General features: G+C 34.4%; 1 protein-coding gene across 1 annotated transcript in view; it reads right to left on the bottom strand.

The window, feature by feature from the left end:
* LOC109212344 (squamosa promoter-binding-like protein 7) overlaps window positions 1-8,151 on the bottom strand; it is an 11,762-nt gene extending 3,611 nt beyond the window's left edge. Inside the window, exons 1-7 of the mRNA XM_019375977.1 lie at window positions 7,399-8,151; window positions 6,244-6,419; window positions 5,865-6,076; window positions 5,698-5,772; window positions 5,492-5,599; window positions 4,991-5,108; window positions 3,036-3,171 (exon numbers count right to left, since the gene is read on the bottom strand). Coding sequence (XP_019231522.1) covers window positions 3,036-3,171; window positions 4,991-5,108; window positions 5,492-5,599; window positions 5,698-5,772; window positions 5,865-6,076; window positions 6,244-6,419; window positions 7,399-8,003 — 1,430 coding nt within the window. The 5' untranslated portion in view covers window positions 8,004-8,151. The remainder of the gene's footprint in view (window positions 1-3,035; window positions 3,172-4,990; window positions 5,109-5,491; window positions 5,600-5,697; window positions 5,773-5,864; window positions 6,077-6,243; window positions 6,420-7,398) is intronic.
* Window positions 8,152-20,481: the final 12,330 nt, after the last annotated feature.

The raw sequence follows: 20,481 nt of genomic DNA, 5'->3' as shown, positions 1-20,481 counted from the left end.
GAGTTGGTATGAGGGAACAGAAAAGCTTCCAATTTGGTATGATCAAATATCCTGCCAAATTTAACGAGAAAGCAGTCCATAGCTCATCAAAACGATTTATAAATACGATGTGGCCAAATGCAGGTATGACTTAAAAATACGAGTAGATGCGAGCGAACATGAAAGCTCGCAATCTGGTCGGATCAAAAGCCTTCTGAACTAAGCAAACAGAGCAGCCATGACGCATTAGGACGATTTGGCTAACTACGAACTTATCTTTCTATTCCACACCATCAAAAGCAATACTCCTTCCTATTTATGTGATTGTGTTTGACTAAGCACGGAATTTAACAAATTAAAGAAGACTTGACGTGATAGCCAAATATATGCAAAGTACCAAAATTATCATTTTAAATGAGTGGTGATGAAAGCTCCACACATCTTTTCATTCAAAATTAGTGGTGAGGGTCCTAAAAGGTCATGTTGTTAAGGGTAAAATGGAGATCTTAAAATTAATAAGTTTCCAAAAAGAGAAAGGTGTCATACTTTTTGGGATGTCACATAAATTGGGGCGGAGGGAGTAGTATTTATCAGGGGTATGATGCTAGGCCTAGATACTAAAACTCGTCTATGATATATTTTACAAATATTGGCGCTAAGCCAGTGCACAACAGGTGTAACTACAGGCTATCCAAAACTGCCATTTCGTCTAAAATAGCATCTACATCTTGTACAATAACTAGTTTGCACCGAAAAGCAAGGAGAAAAAGATCATCTCTTTCCTATTCTTGTACTCCCTCCATTTCAAAAAAATTGGCATACTTCGGAGTACGAGAGTCAAAGTACTTAACTTTGACTATGAATTTGGACATAAATTTTTCAATTTTTTGAAAATAAAATTTACATTTTAGGAAACTACGTAAAAAGTATTATAAGTCATAGTAATTCATAATTCAAAATATTTATAAAATATTTAAGAAAAACATGGTCAAAGAACAACCTCATAGACTTCCCAAATAGTAATGGTGCCAATCTTTTTGAAACGGAGGGAGTATATATAATTATTAATATTATAAATTGCAGCAACACAGATTCTTGTAATAACTACATTCACCTCCATTCAGCAACTCCCATTAATTGCTCATACTAGTGTTTGTAATCTATGCCCAACTGAGAGTTGCATCAGAGTTGGCAAAAAAGGAAAGAAAGATCTTCTCTTGCCTATTCTTCACTTTGCACCCCATTGGCTATAGTTTCAAAAGTGTATCAAAAGCAAACAATTTCATTACCACCAAGCAAGTAGCATAGAACGGGCACGAGGGTCGTATCATACACCAAAGACAGCTAGTACTTCATGAAAAAATCAAGGGACCTATATGAGTTGGACATGATTTATATTTAAATCTTTCTTTTTACTATTCCTTTTCTTTTCGGATGCTTTTTAATAACATCATTGTTCGAACCAACTTGTGTGCTATTAATTGTTCCACCTGGGATCTGGATTAGTGAAGCAATCATGGAGTGAAAAAGAAACATGAAACTCTTCGAAACGATGCAGCGAAGCAAGAGGACAACACCAAAAGTCTGAACGAAGTTGCCTTTTTTCTTCCATTTCAAGTTTGACATAGAACGAGGGTTGTCCATCAAATTCAATTATATTCATCATCATCAAGTTTTAAGCCTGCAAATTGGAGAGATGTTTTTGTTTTTCATTTTTACTGGGATCAAGGAAGGAGAAAAGGGACACTGAGACTAGAACCCACACCTATTGTGTTGGAGAATGCCACTAGTACAACTGAACAATAAGCCTTGGAGTGTTCACGCCTAAAAGCTTTTATTTTTAAAAATCTTTATAAGAATGAGGCCCCAATAGTTCTTGACAAGTTTCAGGCCTATTTTTACTTTTTTAGTGAAAATTTACTATCCAGAATCCAACAATCTATCCGTAATCAAAGGACACCCATGTCCTAAAAATCCATGCAGAAAAAATGTGTCACTTCTTGAATCACCAAATACTCCCATTTTCCATTATACAAATGGGCATACCCATTTGAATCAATAAAAGAAAAAGTAAGTGGAGCTAACCAATTGAATCATGACTATATCCGGTATTTTGATACTCAAATTCAATAGAAATGAAATTTGAGCATGAGCTAAGCTCTAACATGTCTACCGCATCCCTGCCCTATTGGAATCGAAGTCCAACATACAACAACAACAACAACAACAAATCCCGCATAATCCCACAAGTAGTGTCTGGGGAGGGTAGTGTGTACGCAGACCTTACCCCTACCTTTAAGAAGGCAGAGAGGCCGTTTCTGGTGGACCCTCGGCTTAAGAAAGATAAAAGGAATGGCAACAACAAGCAAACCAATTGGAAAACCAAAGCGAAAATACAAAACCAACACTAGGTAATGCAATCAAAAAAGCCAAATGAAAGCAACAACAAGTAATGACAAAAGTCAAGGAGTACGAAAATACACAAATGACACTAAATAATGTACTAAAGCTGCTGTTACAAACAAGGACATCGCTCCGCTACCTAGCCCTTTACCTTTATTCTCGACCTCTATACCACCTTCCTATCCATGGTAATGTCCTCTATACCACATGTTATAAGCGTACAAGAAACTCCATCCAGAGGATAAAAATGAATTGTATATTACTTTTTTGTTTTGGTAAGAATGACTGTGAATGCATACTTGTAGTCATAGAATCCCTGTAAGTTTTTGTCCAGGGGGGCTTTATTTTGCTATTATGGAGGATGTATCTGGTTAACAGCACAGGCTTTGTGCTAATATTTTTAATATATGTAACATGTTACCAATTTCAAAAAAAAAAAGGCAAACATATACTAACTCTCAGTTTCTAGAGCTCGGATAAGCTAGTTTTAGTAGAGTCAGCAAGCTTGAGATTTTCTTTTGTCCATAAACAGCTCAGTTGCTATCATAATATCTCCTGTTGAGTGTTGACAATTAATGAAGAACTCAAGATACTTCGACAGAACCAAATATAAGCAGAATATAGATTGACAAAAATGTGATTCTAACTCATACCGGAATCTGGGCTGCATTAGATTGCTTCCACAGGCAAAAAACTCCATAGGCTTGCCAGCCTCAAAGCAAGTAGGATGAATAGACTTAAGCTTTGGTGCTGGTCCCTTTAGCTTGACTTTCACTACTGAATTTTCACCTGCTTCATAAAGAATATTTGTTACCATTTAAAATTGCAACTTCGGTGTTGATCTGTTATTTTGGGTTTGTGACTTGTCCCACCAATATTATGCATACATAATATACACGCATAAACATACATTTATATATGGAAAATGTGAAAATTGTTTCCCCATTGTCCATAGGGTGGGCCAACTCTGATATGGAACTTACTTCTCTTCCTGTTCAACAATGTTCAAAAGTTCGCTAATTATTTTAACCCCTGACCCCCCGGAAAAAATTATATATGAACTTGGGAGTTGGGCCTACCTACTGCCATATCTAGAAAAACTAGGAATTAGGACTACATTTTTCAGTAGAAAATTTTAACTAGTCACTTGATAGTGATATTGACAAAGAGTAGATCATAATACAATGTGCAATATAACATTGACCAGAACGGACCACGGAAACGAGAGTTTAAATCCCAGTGAAGGCCAAAAAAGGGGAAATTAGGTGATTTCTTCCCATCTGTATAAGCCTTGGTAGATAGGTCACCCGACACATGTGCTGGTAGGAGGTATTATCAGAAATAATAATAATCATAATAATAATAAAATAAATATATAACAATGACCAGACCGTCTATATTTACAACAGAAACGGAAAGGAAAAATTGTTCTTAAACTCACAACTGAACGGTAAGATATGGAGATCTGGGAACTCATATTTTGAATTTACTCGCAAGAAAGTGAATTTCAGATTGGTGTGCGTCCAAGTCAACCTAGGAGGGATGGTGAATTCAGTTTCATTCAGAAGTTTATAAATGGAAACTATTTAACAACCTTATGTACAGAAAAAGCAAACAAAGGTCCAATAAAATACTCCCTCTGCTCCAATTTATATGACAGTTTTCTATCTTGCATGGTTCAAAAATTCCTAACGCCATTCCATTTTTACACAACTTTCAAACTTTCACGAATTCAAATATATCAAGCTATTCAGCTTTTAATATTTTGAGTGATGTTTTCTCTATCAAACTAACTTTTCAACCATTAGTCCAATATTTTTCTTCCTATCTTATATTTAGTCAAACTAGCATCTTAATCTTCATACCTAGTCAAATAAGCCTTGGTAGATAGGTCACCCGACACATGTGCTGGTAGGAGGTATTATCAGAAATAATAATAAAATAAATATATAACAATGACCAGACCGTCTATATTTACAACAGAAACGGAAAGGAAAAACTGTTCTTAAACTCTCAACTGAACGGTAAGATATGGAGATCTGGGAACTCATATTTTGAATTTACTCGCAAGAAAGTGAATTTCAGATTGGTGTGCGTCCAAGTCAACCTAGGAGGGATGGTGAATTCAGTTTCATTCAGAAGTTTATAAATGGAAACTATTTAACAACCTTATGTACAGAAAAAGCAAACAAAGGTCCAATAAAATACTCCCTCTGCTCCAATTTATATGACAGTTTTCTATCTTGCATGGTTCAAAAATTCCTAACGCCATTCCATTTTTACACAACTTTCAAACTTTCACAAATTCAAATATATCAAGCTATTCAGCTTTTAATATTTTGAGTGATGTTTTCTCTATCAAACTAACTTTTCAACCATTAGTCCAATATTTTTCTTCCTATCTTATATTTAGTCAAACTAGCATCTTAAACTTCATACCTAGTCAAATACCGTCAATAAAATGAAATGGCAGGATTAGTCGTATTAGCCAAACAAGATCTACATCAAATGAAAAAGTAGGGTCTCAGAAATAAAGATTAGACCTCATTGATCTTATAAGTTCGTTCCAACAGAGCTTAAGGGTAGAAAACTTGAGGTACCAATTTACCTGTTGTAACGCGAAATACCATGTTGTTGAGATAAACAAGAAAGCTTCCTCTCCCGCGAAGCATGTTTCCAGGTGATGCAATAAATTCATATAGGTGTGCAGCTGGGTCTTCCAGCAACTGTTAAACCCAATGAGGAACTCGATCATTTAGAAACAAATGATGTTCTATAAAAGCATAACACGGAAATCCACAACCAAAATGTTACAGAAGCCACATGTAGCAGACATGTCAAACAGAAAGCAGTATGGTAACTCTTCCTAATATCCAACTCCTACAGCACTCTGAGTTTCATTTTCACTATTGCATTGTGTTCTATGAGAGGAATTCCTGACCTAGAAACTCAAAACACAATCTCTTAGTAAAGATGGTCGTAGTACCATTCAAAGAGGAGATGCACCACTTGCTCAAAATTGTACTAATCCATGGTAATATCTAAACACTTTAAGACCAATCACACACAGAATTTGGTTATCATCGGAGAGGAACAGTAACCATATTACCTTACCCCACTTGAATGTTGGCATGGCAACAAAAACTGTCAAGATTGTACAACCTGGACGAATATAGCCCTCTAATTCAACAGGCATACTGGCCAACCACTGGAAGATCTGTAGAGTAAAATGTCAATCAAACCCCATGAACTCTATTGGAGAAAAAGAATTTACTTTCTCTTATGTACTAAACTGTAATCATAATCCTTTAATACTTGGTGCCGGAGTCTTCGAGGGAACTCTGCAGGGTTCCAATCATAAAGCTTGAATGAGATCCGACCAGTGGGGCACTATGCAAAGAAGAATGACTGTCAATTCAAAGTTATAGTCCAGATATAAATGGGAATTAATGGAAAAAGGAGAATTATGTCATCAGACCTACCATCGAAGAAAAAGCACTCTTGTTGTCGTAATAGGATGGAGAAAGGGAATTTTTGGAGTTCTCTTTTTCTGCATCACCCTGTGTCTCACCAGAAGCTGTGAAACTGTCACTCTGATTATTTTGGATGCCTTGAGTAGAGCCTATTGGCACATGTCCTTCAGATTCTAATAAGATTTCCCTTTCTCCTAATTGGCTGCCCGTGCATGTGCTATCTGGCATTCAAAAAAAAAAAAAATAAGAAATATCCTATTTTCAGTTTAAACCAGTAGTAGCCTAACATATGGAACATGGCATCTACTATAGATGAATTACAGGTAAATACAGCTTTTCCAGCAGAAGACAACTTTTTAGCGACAAAATTGTTTCAAGTTCAATATACCTTTGACATTGTCATCATCACCACTAATATCATCAGCCGTTCTGACCTGCCGAGATTCCTTCTCAACAGACATTTTCGAAGAATCAGTGGCTTTTCTCCTGCGCCTGTTGTTGTGCCGCTCTAATTTTCTTCTACAACTACGTTTACCTTCATCAAAGTCCGACAAAATATGAAACCTGGAAAAGGTATAGCAGCATTAACATATCGGTAGCATCTGGAATTGGCACGCGCCAATTCAGGATATCTGGCAAATTCTTGACTAGATAGCAATGTGTACCAAACAGTTTCATATAAATACACTTAAGACTAGAAGTGATCAAGTGAAACAAAAGATACAATTGAAATGTCTGTCAAAGTAACTCCAAGGGAAGAGAATCCTTAATTCAAAGACCAAACTCTTGAGCAGATCCCACATACTATAAGTATACTCAAAGAGCTCAATCAAAGATTAATCTTTTTTTAAGTACCAACATCACCTATGCGATTAGCTCAATGACTCAATCTAAAGCCATCTTTTGCAAACACATCAAAATATATTTCTTGGCAGGCTGAAACTTCCTTTTTTATCACTTTTGAGCATTAATAATGGTTTGATCAGTCATAGTATTACTAAAAGAGGTTTTATATCATTTCTCTTTACTTTTCGTGTATGCTATATGTGGTAAACATGGTTGTACTTTCAAATCAATCAACAATCAATTCACGCCTCAAACCCAAACTATTCTATATCTACATTTATTTCGCTCGGTTTTGTTCTATCCTCTCATCATTACTCCGGGCTATGATCTACTAGCATAAAACGTGTACTTGTGAAATAGAGATTTAAGTTCTATTCACTCATAACATTATATAAATATTTACATAATCAAGTCACCTATTAGGTAATTACATGTAAATCTTTTAAAAGCAGTAATTAATAATTTGGTAAAAACAGTAACTAACACATTTAAACTTCAATGATAGTGTAAAAATATCTTCACACTGTCACGGTATATAATTACAAGTAAATCTCATGATAAACAATAATTGATAATTTGGTAAACAATGATAACTAACCTGCTATCACACATGTTAAATTTCTGATAGTGTAAAAATCAAATCTTTATACTGTCATCATATATAACTTAATCCATTAAAAAAAAAAAGTAAACATACTTGCCACACTGCTGGCAGTATCGCTTGCTCTGTCCATCAAGAAACACAGCAGTAGCATTAGCACAACGTAAGCAGACCCTATGTCTCTTATGATATCCTTTCAGCTCACTGATATCCGCTTCACAATCGGGTACTTGACACCTCGACCCAGCAGCTCCGGACGAAGCCCGTAAAGTCCGAGCCCGTTTCTTCCCGGGCCCAATCCCTCCCAGCTCCTCTTCCTCCATCTTCTCATCTAACTCAGGACAAGCACACGGGATCCTACCCGCTAAAAAGTTCGAGCACGCCATCCTCGGGTCCCTTTTCCTGACCCGACCAGTATCCGTATCTGCATCCGCCTCCTGGCTCTGCGGTGAATCTTCCGAAGAGGGTAATATTAACGGTGCCGCCGGTTCTGTCTCCGTCTCCGGCGGGTGAAGTAACGGGTCGTCGAATGAGATGTTCAATTGTTCTTCGTCGAGGTTGAATTCGAGGAAATCGGACCAGTCAAAGAGGGAGGAGGAAATTGTCGGGTCATCAAGGGTACCGGAAAGCGTCATTTGGGTATTTCTGAATTGGGTCGGAGCTCCGGTTTGTGATGGTGAAGAAGCTTGATTATTATGCATTTTCTGGTCCTAGAAAATGGGAAGTTGGTTTTAGTAAGCGTAGGGGGGTGGTTGGGTGGGGGGGGAGGGAGAGAAAGGTTTTTGGTTTTGGCGTAGAAGGAAGGAAGAATAGTGGGGGAAAAAGAGATGCAGAGAAGGTCAGCCGTAAGGGTCAGCGGTGGGTGGGTGGGTGGGTGACGTTAGGTGGTGACACGAAAATGGGGTAGAGAGATTCTCTATGGCAAAAATCAGCTAAGTGTGCAAACATGATAGTATTGTAGGTCATATCATAAAACTATATCAATGATTAGCGTATGGAATTGGTAAAATATTTATTTATTGGTATGTTTGTTATTTGTGTTATTTTGACATTTTCGGTTTTATAATAATTATTATAGTACAATTGAGCTTTCTTTGCTGAGGATTAAAGGTTACTTAATTTAGACCATCTAGATTCCAACTCATTCCTTTATTGTCAAGTCAATAAAAAATTTCCATTCATTTAGCCTCTATATAATACATCTATTTTTTGGTGTTGTTTGATTTCTTTTCTCATACTTTAGGAGGTACATAATGAGTAGTACAATTCATAATTCTTTTTAGTTAAACATCTTAGAAGAATTATAATTAAAAAATATACTAACTCTCCAAATAGGTATAGTATTAAACAAAGTGAAATAAAGAGATAAGTCAATATATAGTATATGAGCAAAAAACACGACAAATTATATGATTTCCCCTTCGTCTTTATCCAGTGAGAGAACTTTATAACCATGACTTTGTTATTTGTCATTAGATATTCGTTAACACAAACTCACACCAGTGTAAAGTTACTTCATTGTATGTTACCCTTAAGTTTCTAATTGAATTATTTCGTAAAAATGAAACTTAATTAACCCAAAAAGAGTAAAATAAAAATAAAAGTAGTAGTTCATAAAATAGTATACTTAAACTGTGATTTTATTATTTAACGTATGTTTTTTTTTTCCAGCATAAAAGTGTAGTGGGTTGGTATTTGGTAAGAATAAGAAACTATTAAGACCATCTCCAACCCTAACACTAAATTTCACACCAAATTTTATACCAAAATGGTGTAACACTAAATTTACTCCAACCATTACACCAGTTTTTACACCAAAAAAGAATATTTCTTCTCTCTCTTCTATATTATATTATTATCTTCTATTTAAATTTTATTTTTTATTTCCTTCAAACAAATTCTATCTTTTTTTTCATATTCATCACATATAAATTCACATTCACCACTTATATAATCATTTATTACAAAATTATTTTAAAGGATAAATCAACTAAAAGTGAAATCATTGAAAATAATAAAATTAACTTATAATTTTATATAAATATAATATATACAAAAATTAATATATCAAAAAAGGATATAAAATTAAAATTATAAAGATCTTAATATAAAAATTAATTATATACACAATATATAATAAATTAAAAGTCCAAAAAAATAAAAGATGAATAAAATAATATTAAATCAAATTTGATGTTGATGAATAGTGTCGCACCAAATTTGGTGCGATACTATTCACGCACTATAATAGTACAAAATTTGGTGATCCATTGGAGCAAAATAACATCAAATTTTACATTAAATTTAAATTTGGTGCAATTGTTTCAGTGACATGCAAAATTGAAAGGCTGAAAATCATGGTGCAAATGGAGAGTACCCTAATACCCTTTAGTTATATATATCAGCCGTACATTTTGGCATACAGTACACATTAATGGAACCTTTTCACCTTTATACGTGTCGGAAAAGTAGGGGAAAGAAAATAATACTCCCCTTTGTCTCGAAAGGAATTATGCCTTTTGAATTTCAAAAATCAATTTTTTTTAATTTTGATCATTATTCAAATATAGAATTTTTACGTTTTTCAAAATAAAAGTTATATATTTAAAAACTACATATAAAGTACAATAAGTTACACTAATTAGAAATTCAAAAAATATTTAAAATATATAATAAAAAGTTATAGTCAAAGAATAATTTGTCTGATTTTCAAAATCCGAAAAATATCATTTTTGGAGAAGGAGGGAATAGTACTATTATGTTCGAATGCCAAAAGAAAGGAGGAAGAAATAAAAGCTAAATACGTGACCTTTCGAAGTAGTGAAAAGGAAAAAAACTGGATGGTGAAGAATAAGTTCACGTGATCTAATTATGAAGAATTAGCATAAACTAAGTTATCCAGTTCGATACAGAGAAATCTTAAAAGGCTTCAAGTTAGCTAATCCTTTGTTTTGTTAGTTTAAGCATCTTAATTTGATATTATATTATGATAAGAGTTGAGCTTTCATTGTTGTATGACGAAGATCATGAATATGATATTTTATATCTTCTGATAATTTAAATAAAAAAATAATAATCATACAAAGATCGTATATTTTCCTTTTACTGCCCTTTAGTAAAACTTATTATAGTTATATAAATAATTAGATACTAATTGTTATCAATGATAAGAAAACTATTTCAATTTTGTTCCCAACTTCTCATGAATAACAACTCGTCACATAGTTTCAAATGTCATGTTGTTTTTTTTTTAAATTTGATTGAGGTAAAACGGAGTAAATGAGTGGCAACCTGAGCCCGGTACTCGCATTTGAGTCCGACTATATCCGAATTTGCACCGCGTAGGGCCCCATTCCGCTTCTTTCCTCTTATTCGCTCTAACCTGAGTCTATTTTCTTTAAAAATTATACTGTGTTGTACTATACATGCTTAATCAAACTAACTCGTTTCATATTTGATGGGTTGGATTTATATTTAGAATTAAAATAGCTAAAAGCAACTGCACAAGTAATAGATGACGATACTAGACTAAATCATAGAAAAAGACTTTTTTTGTCAAATGTCAATGTTACTTATGTAAAATAATATTAGCAATTCATGTGATAGTTTTTTTTAGCTTGAATAAGATTTTCAAAATTTAAAATTGATAAAAATTTACCTAAGTTTAATAATGTTTTAAAAAAGACTACATGGATTAACTATATTTTTAATTAAAAACAATATTACATATTAATTATAAGAAAATAAATAACGTATTTGCGTCTCAAAAAAAAAATTAAAAAGACAGACCTTAATATATGAGTGTGTATTGAAATAGATTTAACATAGAAAATCTTTGTAGCTCAATTGTTAGCTATTTGAGCTTTTACCTTGTTGTTGGTGAGGGTTCGATTGTGCACCTTTAATTTTCTTCCTCATTCCCCATACCCCCAAATAAATAAATAAATTTAAATTTCGCTACTAATTTTTTAATTTAGCGATCTTTAATTCTCTTCTTCATTCCCCATACCCCCAAATAAATAAATAAATTTAAATTTCGCTACTAACTTTTTAATTTAGCGATCTATTGTATTGAGTTGTCCACACTTTAGATAGAAGTGTCAACATGTTAAGGATTTAAATTTTAATCTCTCTCAAAGCATTTGGTATACTTCTCACATTATGTGGATAATTAGATGAATCTCACCGATTATTTATGTAAAAATTCATATTGTATTCTAATAGTGTTAAAATTACAAATTTGAGTATTCTCAGGTTTAAGATACAAAATTTAATTCTAAACTCCTCAATAATAGGTTTTTTTATATGTTTTCCATTCACAAGAAGAATAAAAAACAGGGGACTCTCTTGACCTTAGTTGCTCCATTTAAGAAAGAAAAAAAAAGTGAGTGGACCCAAAAAAAAAAAAGAGAAAGCAAAGTTTTTTATTACCAAAATTTTTTAGTTGCGAATAATTCAAATGGTTATTTCCGTAAACATAACAGCTTGTTTGGGTAGTTGTTACCCATTGTATCGTATTGTATTATTATCCCAAAATAATACTATCTGTTTTGATTGCTTATTTAAGGTTGATTGTATCGTATTGTTAAATGCATTTTTCCGGAACAACCAAAATCCCCCATTTTATGAAACAATCGATTCGGTGTGGTGCGATCGTTTCCTATTTTCTTTTTCAATTATGCCCTTACTTATCACTCCATAATTCTATTTTATTATTTAATTATTTTTTAATTTTAACTCCAAATCTCTAACTTATTGACCTACTTTTTCTTCTTCCATCTTTTCTAGTGTTGGTTTGCCCCGTTCTTTTTATCCAAGTCTCCATTTGTTGGGTGTGCGAACGAAGTTCAACATTGGTAGCTGAAAAGATTGGGAGTCTACATATAAGGTGTAGGGATCTCTTAATGGTGTGAGGCCTTTTGGGGAAAACCGTGCGGGCTTGGCCCAAAGAGGACAATATCACACCATGTTAAGAGTATTTTTGGGTATTTTTAGCCCAACAACTGGTATTAAAGCCCAGGTTCAGCGGGACAAGTATGGAGATGGCGGAGTGATGGTGCGGGGCGGCACGCACACAAGAAGAAGCTAGTTGCGGGCTTCGGTTGCCATAATATTCTAACAATGTGGGTGGCACACAGTAATCTCGAAAAACTGACTTGTGGATTGTGGTAGTGGGCTACGTGGAACTTAGTTCGAAGGGGAGATTGTTGGGTGTGCGAACAAAGTCCAACATTGGTAGTTAAAAAAATTGGGAGTCTACATATAAGGTGTAGGGATCTCTTAATGGTGTGAGGCCTTTTGGGGAAAACCGTGCGGGCTTGGCCCAAAGCGGACAATATCACATCATGTTAAGAGTATCTTTGGTTCGTTTTAGCCCAACACCGTTCGATTCTGTCTTCCATCGTTTTAAATTATTTTTTTTGTTGCTAATATTAGTTAATCTTTTTTTTTCCAGGTTTTTGCTCTTGTTTCCAAGCTATGTAATTAATGATGAATTAGTAGAAAGATATTTTCTTAAATTATTTTTATATGTAATTCTTGATAAATTTTATTTAAAATAATTGGGGGTATTTTAGTGAATTTATCAATTATAGTACAATACGATATAGCCAAACCAACAATAAAAATGTTATTTAACAACAACAAACGATACAATCTATTCAGATATTGTATTCATAAAACGATACAATACAATGCAGTACAAAATATTATAAAATAATGGGTAACAATGATCCAAACATAGTATAAATATCACCAGGCCACCAATAAGTCAGCAATCAAAATTCTAGAAACCAATGAAATGTGAGGAAAACGTTCATTTATGCTCATTATCTATATATATATTAAAGCAAGAAAGTTACCATATATAATTGATATTATGGTTAAGCCAAGTGGCAAGCTAATAAATGTAAATAGTATATGGTAACTTTATTCTATATTTGACTATTATAGTTAAATACAAATATCTTTTAATTCAAATTCTATATATTTGATGTCAAATATATATTAATTTTGAATATATAGATAAAATTCTAAAATTCGAATTTAAATTAAAAATAAAATTTATCTTTTTTTATCATGCTATTATACTTAAATTTTTAATACCCAGAATTTGAATTTTTAATATCCTATATATACAAAACATTGTTCTTTGAATCATTAAATGTTAAATTAGTTAATTATTATTATAAAACATTGCATATATTGTCTTAAAATTGTCAAGTAGTTTATTTTTCGACACCATACTTGGCTTAACCTCAATGCNTATATATATATCCGATCTTAAAAGATAATTTTGAATTTATAGATAAAGTTCTAAAATTTGAATATAAATTTAAAATAAAATTTATCTTTTTTTATTATGTTATCATACTTAATTCGGTTAATGATCATATGCAATCATGTTAGGAACTTTTGATATTTTTTTTAATTATTTAAATACTACTTCGCCTCTAGCAAAAAAAAAACTACTCCATATAACTATAAAACTCTTTCACATTTAAAATCCTATAAGTATAGTTCTTTGAAACACTGTAGCTTGATTTGAATAAAACGAAATTCTTTTAAAATAAAGGTAATATATAGGGTACTCGTCTATGTTTATCTAAATAACAAAAAAAGAGTTTACAAAATCAAATAAAAGTTTACTTACATATATAATAAAGTAAACATACACGTTGAAGAAAGAAACATCACAAAATCAGTCAATATTAAAAATAAAAAATAAAAGTTGTTTCTTTTTTCTTCTTGAAGAATATTTGTTTGAAGAATCAATTTGCATAAATGGACATCAAACAAATAACAAAACTTTGGCTATACAATTGCTATCATTAATTTCAATTTAGCACATTCAAGGAATTGAAGGTATAAGTTGACCCCTTCATTCAGCTATAGTCAAGCCAATATTGCAAGGGTATAATATTTTTTTCGTTGAAGAATATTAGTTTTGAATCATTAGATTATGTGAAAGGTTTTTTTTCTTCAAACTCAACAAGAGAGAAATTGGTTTCTAATTGATAGTTTCTATAGCGACGTTTAAGTGTGTAATGACCCGACCGGTCATTTTGAGCTTTTGCATTTCTCTCGCCAGTTATCGGGCATGACTAGCCCCGTGTGGTGTATTATGATTTATGTAAATCATCGGTTTTGGTTTTCAGGGTAATTGGAATGAATTTGGAAGAACAGTTCTCAGTTTGAAGCTTAAAATTTGAAAGGTTTGATCAAGTTTTGACTTGTTAGTATATGACCTCGGATTGGAATTTTTATGATTTGGTTAGCTCCGTTAGGTGATTTGGGACTTAGGAGCGTGATCGGAATGTATTTTGGAGGTCCGTGGAAGGTTTAGGCTTGAATTGCCGAAATTGGGATTTTGGCGTTTTCCGGTTGATAGGTGAGATTTTGATATAGGGGTCGGAATGGAATTCCGGAAGTTGGAACAGGTCCGTTGTGTCATTTGTGATGTGTGTGCAAAATTTCAGGTCATTCGGAGTTGAATTGGTGGGTTTCGGCATCGTTTGTGGAACTTGAGAGTTCCTAAGTTCTTAAGCTTGAATCCGAAGTTGATTTGGTATTTTGGCATTTTTTTTGAGTGATTTGAAAGCTCGACTAAGTTTTAATGATGTTATGGGAGGTGTTGGTGTGTTTGGGTAGAGGCCCCGAGGGCCTCGGGTGTGTTTCGGGTGAGTTTTGAGCGAGTCCGGGCATTACCGGGACTCAGGCATTGATTCTGGTGCTTAAATTTACAGCTGGGGTGGAAGTTTTACCGCTGGGCGTGGTGGTTTTATTGCGGTCGCGGAAAATGGTCCGTGGTCCGCGGTCATGAAGAATCCGCAAGTCGTTGGTCCAACTTCGGAAGTCTATATCTTTTGATCTACAAGGAATTTTGAGATGATTCAAAAATAAAATTTGTAGCCCTTCGTGTCTAGTTTCCAGAAAGGTAAAGAAATCATAATTTGGATATATGTAGAGAAAGTTATGGCCAAAATACTAAAGCATGTCACTACAGTGAACATTTTCCGCTGTAGCAATGGTTTTACGGCGGTCAGCAATGGTTTTACCGCGGTCAGTGGTGATGGGGACCCGGAAGGTACTCTATAAATACGAGATTTGGGGTTTTATTTCATATTTTGACCTAGAGAGCTCGGGCTTTGGTGATTTTTCGAGAGATTTTCAAGAAAAACCATCGGGGTAAGTGATTCTAACTCAATTTTGGCTAAAATACATGATTATAACGTTGGATTCATCATTTGAGTAGAGATTTGGGATGTAAATTTGGGAAAAATTGTGGAACTTCATAAAATGAATTTTTGGGATTTGAAAGCCGATTCGAAGTCGGAATTGAGTGAAACTAGTATGGATAGTCCTGTAATTGAATGGGTTGTCGGATTTTGAGACTTTGGTCGGATTCCGAGACGTGGGCCCGGGGGCCGGGTTTGAGTAATTTCGGGAATTTTGTTGTTTTTCGATTGTTTTCGAGTGGGATTTGTTCCCTTAGCATATTTTGATGATTATGTACTGATTGTGCCTAGATTTGGAGCATCCGGAAGCCGATTCGAGGGGCAAAGGCATCGCGAGCTAGAGTTTGGGTCGGATTGAGATGAGTAATGATTTTAAATATTGTCCTGAGGGTATGAAACCCCGGATGACACAGCGTTAGGCTATGTTGAGGTGACGCACACGCTAGATGACGAGCGTGGGGTCGTGCACCGTTAGGGATTGTGACTTAGTCCATCCCGAATGACTGTTTTACTGCGTATTTGATTGCAAAATTGTCTGACATTATCATGTTTTAGGCTAAATGCCATATTTGGGCTTCGTGCCAATTTTTTGGACCCTTAGGGGATTTCTACTACCATTTCCTCACTGTTTTGACTCTATACTTGTACTCAGTCATGTTATATTTTACTGTTTTCATAACTCAGCCATGTTACTCTATTTTAAAACCTTAAACGATATTTTTAAAAGATATTTTGAGCGGAGTATCATGTTTACTGTTGCCCGAGTGGCTTATGAGATTCTGACTGAGTAAGGCCAAGGGCCTGTGTTGTGAGGATACTTTTGGGTCGGGCTGCACGCCGCAGCGGTGATATACTGATTTATGATTGTGAGGCCGGGGGCCTGAGATTTTGTACGCCACGAGGTGGCTTGGTGATATGAGACCGAGAGCCTATTGATGATGTCACGAGATGGCTTGATATTGCGCTTGGGTCGTAAGGGGCCCCTCCCGTAGTCTGTACACCCCCAGTGAGTGCGGGTACCCATTGTGATATGAGATATAGCCCGAGGGGCTGGTATTGTTCTACGATATTGCCCGGGGGGCTGATTCTGTTGTTATTGTGCCAGAGGGGCGGTTCTTATGTGTTTACCTTTCTAGATGCTTTTCCTTTATTTGTTTAACTGCTTAAAAGGTGTTTTATGAGATTACAATGTTTAATTATTTACTGATTTTATTCTGCCTCTTATAGCTTATTGTTGTGTTTAACGTGATTTAGTATCGCTCAGTCTTCATTTATTGTTATTACTCACTGAGTTGGAGTACTCACTTTATTCCCTGCACCCCGTGTACAGATTCAGGCGCTTCAGGTCCTGCTTGCAAGGGTTGAGAGCTTTCAGCAGACTTCGGAGATTCACTAGGTAGCTGCTCGGCGTTCGTAGCCTAGTGCTTCTCCCTCTATCTTGTCTTCTCCTGTTTTAGCTATGTAATAGTTAGTGTAGACTCTTTCAGACTTGTAGTTTTTATAATAGATGCTCATGACTGGTGATACCCCGATATCGGGCTATGTCTATTCCGCAACTGTATTATTCACCTTATTTTGGGGATTATTATTATGTTGGAGACTTAAATTGTATTATTTTAATTGCTTAAAATGAATTGGGAGTGTGTCCGATGGCCTTGTCTTCACGAGAGGCGCCATCACGACCGAGTCTGGGTTTTGGGTCGTGACATAGTGTAACAAAGAGTATATATAAAGAAAAAATTGGTATGACGTGAAATATATATTTTTTTAAATGTAAGCAAATTATTTCGAAAAAACTCTTTACTTTTTTTGATTCAAAGATAATAAAAAGATAAGATATTTTTGAACATTAGAAGAGAGTTTTAAAATTATTATAATAGAAGTTATATCATTGATAAACTCAAAAAACCGAAATCTTATGAAATATTTACATAATATCCGGCCATATTTATTGTTTACTTTTTATAGCTAATATAAATAGATGATATACCGACAACAAACGATTATACACATATTATATATGGATTATATATAAATTACACATCATTCAATTTTTTAATTTAAGTGGTCGGGTGAGCACCTATTTAGGGTGATTAGATAAAGCCAAAAGAAAAATATGAATAATTTCAACCAAAGACTAAAAATATAATTAAAGTTCATATGTAGACAATTGTTATTAAAACTCATCTGTTTATAGTGAAATAAATTAATTTTTTGTAACAAAAGAAATAATGACATAAAAAATAAGATAAAAGAAAATAAATATTGAAAAAAATGTAAGAAAGATCTAAAAACGAGAAATAAACGATGACAACAAATTTCTTCTTATGTTTCATTTCTGTTGAGTTAAAAAATTTGAAAGTTAATCTCACGAATTTCAAATATTTTTTTTTCAACTCAAATACATAGATTATAAAATAAGGATATCTTAGATTATTTTTTTTAATTTACGTTATGTGTCGTTTTTAAAAAATCACTGTTACTAACAAACTGATATGATATTCGAATTTGAATTGGAATGCAATTTGAGTAGTTTGCATTGAGGTTAAGCCAAGTATGGTGTCGAAAAATAAACTACTTGACAATTTTAAGACAATTGTCTTATAATTGTTTTATTCATTGTTTTATAATAATAATAATCAACTAATTTAACATTTAATGATTCAAAGAACAATATTTTTGTATATATAGGGTATTAAAAATTCAAATTCTGGGGCTAGAGATATCGATAAACTTAAAGTGGAGTCATATTGAAATAAATCCAGCCAAAGAATCCTTTAAATTTTTAGATAGCCGATTAAAGTGAATTTTAAATTAAGGATAATATCTTCACTTGCATCATTATAAAGATAATCATTACTATAATTGATGTTTAGCTTAAAGCATATATATTTCTATGTATATCGCCTCATATATTACTTTTGTTTCGTGAATCTGGGATGTTAAATGCTATGATTTATATTAATTTGAAGTGTTTTTATGTGTAGGAATGACTCGGGAGCAATTGGGGCAAAACACGCAAGATTTGAGCCAAAACGAACAAAACCAAAAAATTGGGCATTTGGGTGCCACAGGCAGCGCCTGGCGCCACCTGTGGCGCTGGAGACAGAATTGAAATTAGAGGCAGCGCCTTGGTGGGCGCCTGGCGCTACCCAGGGCGCCGTGACGTGATTTTGTCCTATTTTGCCCGGGACACGGTTTATTCGGCCCTAGACCTACCCAACACGTATAAAAGAAAGACTAAGCCTATTTTTGAGGGGGGAGACGCCACTTTGGAGAAAAAACACACACGGGATCGTGAGGAAGCGGAGAATTCTCAGTTTTCTTCATCTTTTCTAGTATTTTCAATTATTCAAAACTTATGCAATTGTTTGATTACATCATGAGTGGCTAAAAACCCATTGTTCTGGAGTTGTGATTTAGCCATGAATATTGTTGTTTAACATTGACTTAACCTCGATTATAATTCACTAATATATGGTTGTTTCTTCAATTCTGTGATTAATTGCTTAATTGTCTGGCCAGCAGTTAGGTTCTATTTACTATCTATGCTATGCTTGGGAAAGCTGTGTTTAGATTAGAGAAGAATTGAAGAGAGCATGATCTTAACCCTTAGGAGGAGCGGATTTGTGGTTAGGATAGGAATATACCTAATCACCGTGCTTAATTAAATATCGTAATCTTAATGCGTTCTTAATAGATTGATTTCATAGGAATATAGGCGTTAATCTATTTTTAATAAGCGAGTAGTACTTCGGGAGAAGGCTATGAGAGCAATTATTGATTAATTAGCAATCATGAGTGAGTTATATGAGAGGGAGAGTTAATTAGAGCACAATAATATTGGTGTATCGATCACAACCCTGCAATACTTGTTTCTACTGAATACACAACAATCAACTCGTTACTTGATAATTTAGTTATTATTTAGAATCATAGTATAATATAATCATATTATTGGATCTTGATTTTAGCTGGATTGAATAACAATTTTAGTGATTTAGTGAGTAGTTATACAAGTCTCTGTGGGTTCGACACTGAACTTATCATTATATTACTTGTCGACCACGTATACTTGCGTGTGCGTTTGGGAGCAACAAGTTTTTGGCGCCATTGCCGGGGACTTGAATATCAACTACTTTCTAGTTTTTGCTTTAATTGTTTATTTCGTCGAGTCTAACGTTACTTGATTGTTGCTCGGATTTCAGGAACTTTGATTGAATGCGTAGGGTCAGAAGCCAGGATCGACTTCAAGGCTTTGACCCTGAACCTGAGAGAACATTTCACAAGAGGTTGAGGGAAGCAAGGGACACGAATAATATTCAGGCACTTGTTCAATTTCCTGTGGACATGGCAGAGGAGCAACACATGGCTGTTCAGGAGGTGGCGATGCCCAAAATTGCTAATGTCACCTCCAGTATTGTGAAGCCCGGAATCACTGGGCACTTTGAGCTGAAACAAAGCATGATCCAGTTACTTCATGCGAATGGGCAGTTTATGGGTCTTCCACACGAGGATCCACAACAGCATATCCTGAACTTCTTGGAGATTAGTGACACTTATATCACTAACGGAGTCACTCCAGACTATGTGAGGCTCACACTTTTTCCATTCTCACTGTTGGGCGAAGCAAAGCGATGGCTGAAGGCAGAACCAGCTAATTCTATTACCTCATGGAATGATTTGGCAAGGAAATTTCTGGCAAGGTTCTTCCCTTCAGGCAAAACTGTAAAGATCAGAAGTGAGATAGTTGCCTTCAAACAGAAAGCGCGAGAGTCTTTATACTCGGCTTGGGAGAGGTTCAAGGGGCTCATCAGAGACTGGTTCCTCATCACAATCAGACAAGAGAAGTATTAGCTCACACTTTCCATAGAAGGCTACATCCTGAAAACAAAGCATTTGTGATAGATGCTGCAGGCTGGAAGGTCAAGCGTTGGAGAAA

The sequence above is a fragment of the Nicotiana attenuata genome, unplaced genomic scaffold (genome assembly GCF_001879085.1).
Source record: "Nicotiana attenuata strain UT unplaced genomic scaffold, NIATTr2, whole genome shotgun sequence".
NCBI classification, from domain to species: Eukaryota; Viridiplantae; Streptophyta; class Magnoliopsida; order Solanales; family Solanaceae; genus Nicotiana; species Nicotiana attenuata.
The sequence above is the reverse complement of the archived record's forward strand: the minus strand, read 5'-3'. Positions and strand labels throughout refer to the sequence as shown.